A 7938-nucleotide genomic window follows, 5' to 3' on the forward strand; every position below is an offset into this window, starting at 1 on the left:
TTTGGCACTGACTGATGAAATAACAGCTTTAAATGACCTGAAACATTAGATAAATCACTGCAGGTCTATGTGCAGTAGGTAAATAAAAAGTTTGGTGCCTTTACTGTGGCTACATTTTACTGATAAGACATTTTTCTGTGAGGGAATAAGCTAATAAAGTTGTTGAAAAAGATGTTCCTCTTTGTCATATGATAAACTGCCCAAAAGTAGGAGGGGCTTAGGGTTTATAGTCAGTGGTGTCAGCACTCACTTTTGACACAGTCATGATGGAAACTGCAGTGACCCTCCTGGCTCTCTCTTTCCTTCATGTCTGCTCTTCAGCACCTGTGAGCCGTCCAACAAACTGGCTCAGACAATGCCGTGAGTCTACCAACCTCTCCATCACAGCACTGGAGGTGCTGCCAGGTGGAGGCTGGGACAACCTCCGGAACATGGACATGGGTCGAGTTATGAACCTCAGCTACTCCCAGTGCCAGACCACTGAGGACGGGCTCTACCTCATTCCAGATGAAGTGTTTGTCATCCCCCAAAAACAGACAGGTGTGGAGACCAGCTCAGAGATCATCAGTTCCTGGCTTGAGCAGAAAAGCTCGACATCTCACTCCATTAATGCTGACATATCCTTCCTCACGGTGCTCAATGGTAAATTTTCTGTTGAGAACACTAGAATGAAAACCCATCAGGTCAGAGACTCAGCAACCACAGCCAGGGTGCAGGTAAGTTTTCAGATGTTTTGAATAAATAACATTAAAGGTAATGGAAAATGCACAGTACTGATGTTGAGACATTTTTTTTATATTAAGCAATTTACCATTTATTAATCATACAGTGTTTGTACAGCATGCTAAGACATTATATTTAGAATAGAATAGAATAGAATAGAATAGAATAAACCTTTATTATCCCACGAATGAGAAATTTGGGTGTTATACAGCTCTTAAAGCAAGAGGAATATAGACACAAAGTAGTCCTATATACATAAGCAACTGAGATATGCATAAAAGTGTACAGAGACATGTATAAAATCTACAGAGACATGCACACAAGTGTGTGTGTGTGTGTGTGTGTGTGTGTGTGTGTGTGTGTGTGTGTTGGGGGGGTTATGAATACTCCTGGTGAAATATACAGTGTACAAACAAGATGCAAATGAGTAACATTTCACAACAAAAATGTCAAAAACCATTGCTATTCTCTACAAAACAAAGCATGTCCTGAACAAAAAGTCATTATACACACTTTATTGTTCTCTGTTGCTTCCATATATGAGTTATTGTCTGGAGATATGGGGTAATGCATATAAAACAAATACTCTTCCTACTTTCAAGTTACAAAAAAGAGCTATAAGAATTATAAATCAATCAAACTATATAGAACCAACTAACATTTTGTTTATTAATCTGAATACCCTAAAATTTTATGATTTAGTCGAATATAAAATGGCACAGATAATGTATAAAGCACAAAATAACTTGCTTTGCCGCAGTACTCAGAAGCTGTTTAAAGTCAGAGAGAGTCAATATGACTTAAGGGGAACAGATGTCTTTAAAAAAAAACAAGATAAGGACAAACATAAAGCAGAGATGTGTTTCTGTTAGAGGAGTTAACCTGTGGAATAGTTATGACAGTGATTTAAAAGGTGTAGTTCATTTTCCTTGTTTAAAAATGTGTTTAAAAATAGAGTATTAGAAAAATATATAAATCAAGAATGAAAAGAGCAAAAATAATAATTCTGAAACTCTTGATTGTTTTGCTTTGATGTAGTTATCTAAGGTGGAAAGTTTTTTGTTTGTTTGTTTGTTTGTTTTTGCTTTGCTTTGTTCTATTCTTTGCTTCGAGCCCTGTGTACAGGAGCTGCATGCAAAAGATTTTTTGTTAAAAGGGTTGGCGTAATAAGCAAATGCTTCAGCCAGTACCTTTTGATTAGCCTTGTCTCATGATTTTTTGCTTTGTGGTAATCTTTATTCTGTATTCTGTATTCACTGAGATATTTGAATGCTAATCAATCAAATCAAATCAAATCAAATCAAATCAAATCAAATCAAACAGCAATTAAAAACATGTGATATGTCAATTAAACCCGTAATGAATAAGACAACCATGTTAAACTGTGTTATAGATTCTGACAGCTGCTGGTAAGAATGGCCTGTGGTCAGTCTACTGCTGAACGAGCTGCTCAGTGCTCGTACAGTCTCATGCAGGGGGTGGGAGGTGTTGTCCAAGATGGATGTTAGCTTAGACAACATCCTCTCCTCGCCAACCTGCTCGATGGACTTCAGTGGACAGTCCAGGGCAGAGCTGGCCCTCTTGACCAGTTTGTTATGTTTCCCCATGTCCCTCTCTGCCATTCCACCATGCCAGCAGACCACAGCATAAAAAATAGCAGACACCACCACAGTGTCGTAGAACGTCCTTAGGAATTTAGCTTTAGTATTTTATTCCTTTATGATTCTATATAATGCACTTTTAAAATCACAGTAAAAATATTAGAGTTAGCCAAAAAAAGCTTTTTTAACTGTAGTCCCAGCACATATGTTAAAGATAATTTTATTTACAGAAAATAAAGAAGAGATTGAGATACACAGTGATGTAAAAGAGTAATTAATCTTATAATCCTCTCTTTCAAAGGTTCGTAACTTCCTCTACACAGCTAAGGCTTATCCAGATTTCACTCTGGACACACGATTCGTTCAGCAAGTCAGAGACATCGCTGATGCAATTGAGAACAACCAGACGAGAAGTGCAGACTATCTCTCGGAGAAGATGGTGCTGGACTATGGAACTCATGTCATCACTAGTGTGGATGCTGGGGCGGCTTTGGTGCAGGAGGACTATCTCCGTTCCTCTTATGTGTCAGACAGCCAGTCACAAAGCTCCTCTGTGAAAGCACAGGCTGGATTAAACTTCTTTGATAAGCTAAAGTTTGACATTAGCAGTCAAAGTGCCCAACAGAGCTCATCACTTCATACATATCAGTCCAACATTACATACTCTCTCATTCAAAGCCACGGAGGCACAACTTTCTATCCTGGCATCACTCTGCAGAAGTGGCAGGAAAGTACCAGAAACAACCTTGTTGCCATCGATCGCTCAGGATTTCCTCTGCACTATTTTATAAACACCAACACTCTCACTGATCTGCCACACCCTACGATTGGAAAAGTTGCTCTTAAAGTCAGTCAGGCTGTAGAGCGCTACTACAAGATCAATACTCGCCCTGGGTGTGTTGACGTCAACTCCAAGAACTTCAACTTCCAGGCTAACATGGATGATAATTCCTGTGGAGGTCCAGCTACAAACCTCAGTTTTGGTGGTGTCTACCAAGAGTGTGTTAAAATCAGTTCAGATGCAGATCCACTTTGTGATTCTCTGGCCCAGAAAAACCCAGATACAGGTGCCTTCTCCTGTCGTCCACCTTACTCACCAACTTTACTCAGATCAGAGGTGAGACTTCAGAGTTACTCTAAGTATGAATGTCATAGGGAAAGTCATTCCTGTTGGGGTTTTTTCACCTGTCACAAAACGCGTTGTCAAGACAACAACTACGTTCGTTCTGCTCGCATTAACACCTACTGGTGCTCTGTAAATGGACAGGCTCCAGAAAACTCAGGGTATCTGTTTGGAGGCATATACAGCCCCTCGCTCCTGAACCCCCTCACGAAAAGCAAAAGTTGTCCCCCAAATTTCATTCCAGTAAATTTTTTCTCAGATGGCGAGGTGATCTGTATGAGTAAAGACTATGAGGCAGGTACCAGATTCTCAGTACCATTCGGAGGTCTCTTCAGCTGTCAGTCAACCAACCCAGTGGCAAACAATCAACGCAGGTGCCCTCCCAAGTTCAGTCAGCACCTTGCTGCAATCAGTGATGGCTGTGAAATCCTCTACTGTGTCCAGTCTGGACTGTTCACAGGTGGAGAGCTCCAACCAATTCGTCTGCCTCCGTTCACAAAACGCCCACTTATCAGCATGCAAGCCACCAACACAGTAATGGTGATGACTGAAGGAGAAAACAGCTGGGTGAGAGTGGGCCGGACCAAAATGTGGAAAATTGCCAAAACAGAAGAAATTCAGGAAATTGTTCAAGGCCTTAACCCTGAACTCAGTCAGATGTCTAATGGAGAAAGGGCAGGTGTAGCTTTTGGTGTGATGGGTGTGATGCTGATGGTGGCCATAGTGGGAGTGGTCCTATTCAAGAGGAGGAGGAGGATGTCTGGGTTTAGAAGTAGAGGTTATGAGGAAATACGTGAAGAAGTTGAGAGGGAGTCACAGCAAGATGAGGCTCCTGAGCAGAACACAGCTTAGAAGCTTGATCACTCACATAGAGAAATTAAACCAGTGTGGCAGGTTTAGCTTTGAACTTCTCTTGTGATTGTCTCCACATTCATGCTTCTTACAGCACTGGAAAATATTTACATTTAAGAGCTTCTATTTTGAATCAGTCTTTGCATTACTTTAGTTTATTATGCTCCACATTTTGTACTTAAACCTGTAGACTATTAACATATATGCAGGGAGAAATTACTTTGTAGCAGTCTGCCTCTGAAATCACCAGATGGAGCCATCAAAAAGGGAAAGCAGAGGTGATTTTTATACTAAGGCCCAAGATGCATAAGACCATGCCGTAAAAATTTTTTTGTACATATCTAAGCACTGTATGCATGACTTTGTTTGCAAATACTTTCAAGAAAAACATGTACAATAGATAATCTTCATTTTTTCCACAATATATTCTAATAAACAATCAAAGAAAAAGACAGTTTTCTGTTTTGTGTAATTTCTTGCACACCTTTTCTGTTATGTATCTTAAGCTGATTAAAATGAAAACTGTTTTTATTGTGCACATTACTAATATTATGCATATGTTTCTAGCCCTGTAGAGTCCCAGAATGAAAGCGGCTATGAAAGTTTGTATTTCTTTCACATGACACCCCTTATGGCAGAGTTTTTAAAATCACTTACACCTACAATAAAATACAATCCGCGCCGAATTCAAGACTTTTGCTGTAAGTCGATAGCGGCACAGAGAAGATTGTGCTATGGAGATCACATCATCATAAGTCTTGATGCCAGATGTGTTTGATGCAGGAGGAAGTGGCTATCTTTGGTTTGTACTGTTCCTATCTTGATCTTAACTTCTACTTCCAAACTCTACATGTGTGAGGCTGACAAGAGACTGTCTTATGCATCTTTGCCAACAATGGTTTGTCAACCATTGTTTGTCAACCATCTTAATTTTAGAGTACTGTAGATGTGGACAGATAACTTTGTGGCACACCATCTTTGAAAGTACTAAGTGGTGCTTTTAAAACAGAAATCAGAGATTTTCAAACTCCACACTGAACCAATACTGCCCTCTTCAGGCCTAGCTAAATGCAGAATGCCATGTTTGTTATAAACAATTGTTATAAATAATTTTGCACAAATATTAAGAAGTTGCATGAGACTTTGTTTAAAACTACTTTAAATAAAACACACATAACCAGAGGTGAGAAGTAACAAATTACAAATAATTACTGTACTTAAGCAGAATTATCAGGTATCTCTAGTTTACTTCTTTACTTTATTTTTCTGACTTTTTTTTTTTTTAACTTTTATTCTCATTTTTAAACAAATATCTGTACTTTCTAGAGCCAGTATTTTTCACTTTTACTTGAGTAAAGAAGTTGAATCAGTACTTCAACTTTTACTGGAGTATTTTCAAACATAAGTATATTTACTTCTACTTACTTAGATTTTTTTCCACTAATGTAGCACCAATACTGTCCTCTTGTGGTCAACACGCACAATAGAATTCTCTATATGAAAGTTGCTCTCTTTTTAGGTGAGGAAGCAATTTGTGCTATGCGAGTGGTCGTTTTACTCTCTCTTTTGAATGTTTTTCAGAACACAAGACTGAAGATTCACCTCTTTCTTTTAGCTCTTTTATGGCAGGCTTTTTAGTTAACACAGAGTGAACTATGGCTGTGTGGCATATCTGTGGATATATGCGGGCCAGCTGTTTCAGTTCTCTGAGTGATTGACATATTAAATAATTGAAGCATCCGACTTCAAATGATCTAGAAAAACTGATAAATTGTATTTTGAATCCTAATCTATGGGTAACATGTAGTGGTGCAGTGGATCAAAAATCTCAAGGTTCGGATCGGATCACGCTTTTAAGTCACGGATCGGATCAATTTTCGGATCAACAAAAAAAGAAAAAAAGAAATTTTTTTTAACATTTACTTATTAATTTATTGAAGTATTTTTTTCCTATTAAAAACATTCAACTCATATATATATATATATATATATATATATATATATATATATATATATGCAGTACAGGGCTTTGTATCTACCACACCGCTGTGATATAATGAGCGGTCACGGTCACGTAGCTTTCCGTTGACCTGGAGGTCCACCCATTTGTAGTTGGGCAACAGAAGATACATGGGACAGTTCAGCCATAACTTTAGACTTTTCCTGCTTATACATGCCTGGGTACGATCTTGTCACTATAGTGGACGCGCAACGGGATATCATAGCGTGGCTCAAGCACGTTCATCATAGTTTAAACCCCTTGTTTTGCACAAGGGAATACGGCCTCCCGTCTGCAGCTAAACACCCCAGTAGCTTTTGTAACTACAATAGCTTTAGCCCGATTCAGCCGAAGAATATTTCCACACCATTGCCAATGAAGGGGATTAATTTAACTTTCCAGCAGGTGGCGCATGAGTGCTGTAACACTTAGTGGGGACCTGGAACCTAAAAAAAGTAAACCCAACAACTGTGTCTGTCGACTCCCTCGTCTCACCGACAAAAAGTGAGCTAAAAATGTCAGACTTGATGTTCAATTAGGGTGGTCTCCAGTAACTCTGTGAAACACCCTGGAATCATTTTTGACCAGGTGTGTGACATGTGCTTTAGTGCACAAATTAAACAAATGTTACTCACATATGAAGGCTGGATGTCTTGGGGAGCATGGCAGCACAGGGATTAGCACTACTGCCTCACAGCAAGAAGGTCCTAATTTCTAGTCCACCATCTGGCCAGGGCCTTTCTGTATAGAGTTTCATGTTCTCACTGTGTACTCTGGCTTCCTCCCACAGTCCAAAGTGGGGGTAGAATACAGTTGATTTTAAATTGCCCATGCCCGTGAGTGTGCATGCAAATGGTTTCCTGCTTTTCTGTCTTAGCCCTGCGACAGATTGAGTCCAGAGTGTATCCCACCTCTTGCCCTAGCTGGGATAAGCTCCCAGCCCCCTGTGAATTGGATAAGGGAAAGAAAATGGCTTTGTGTGGATCATTTGTGGATCATCTCATTTTTTCCTTCATATCTCTTACAAAGTCATGAATGATCAAGCCATACCATAGATGGAAAGTATGGTGTGTGTGTGTGTGTGTGTGTGTTTGTGTGTGTGTGTGTGTGTGTGTGTGTGTGTGTGTGTGTCTGTTTGTGTGTGTGTGTGTATGTACAGTACTTTGAAAATGTGTTTGCCCCCTTCCCGATTTCTTATTTACATATTTACATGTTTCAGATCCTCAGAAAAAAATGTAATATTAGACAAAGATAACTCAAGCAAATACACATTGCAGAGGTTTTTTTTTAAATGAACTCCCTTAGTAAATGAGATCTTTGATACCAGAAATATATAAGAAATCTGATACCACACAGCTATGACAAGAAGAACTCTCTGTAGCTTTCACAAGGGAATACACTAAACCTGTCAGGATCATGAGTGCAGGACTCAAACTCAGGACTCACTCTGAATGAAAAGTCAAAAGGTGGTTTATTTACACAGGTGTCACCAGGTGAGATATATACATATATACAGTGCTGGGGGAAGGGTACAGGGTATCCAGGGTAAGGTTGCACTAGTTTCTGGATTGGAGAACAAAGCAAGCCAAAGCAAGCCATACTTAAACTCCTTGCTTCTCTGATTAGATGATTTCATGAAG

General features: G+C 39.4%; 1 protein-coding gene across 1 annotated transcript; it reads left to right on the forward strand.

Moving 5' to 3' along the window:
• Positions 1-246: 246 nt before the first annotated feature.
• On the forward strand, positions 247-4756 carry LOC116328874 (macrophage-expressed gene 1 protein-like). Its single transcript, XM_031750766.2, has 2 exons — positions 247-716; positions 2626-4756. The coding sequence occupies exons 1-2, from the start codon at positions 264-266 to the stop codon at positions 4297-4299; spliced, it is 2127 nt and encodes a 708-aa protein (XP_031606626.2). The 5' UTR covers positions 247-263; the 3' UTR covers positions 4300-4756.
• Positions 4757-7938: the final 3182 nt, after the last annotated feature.

Source organism: Oreochromis aureus, linkage group 12 (assembly GCF_013358895.1).
Source record: "Oreochromis aureus strain Israel breed Guangdong linkage group 12, ZZ_aureus, whole genome shotgun sequence".
NCBI classification, from domain to species: Eukaryota; Metazoa; Chordata; class Actinopteri; order Cichliformes; family Cichlidae; genus Oreochromis; species Oreochromis aureus.

Excerpts from the sequence above, each read along its gene's own strand:
- LOC116328874 (XM_031750766.2), top strand. The coding sequence starts at position 264 with ATGATGGAAACTGCAGTGACCCTCCTGGCTCTCTCTTTCCTTCATGTC. Across the intron at positions 717-2,625 it reads CAACCACAGCCAGGGTGCAG|GTTCGTAACTTCCTCTACAC; the intron begins GTAAGTTTTCAG and ends TCTCTTTCAAAG.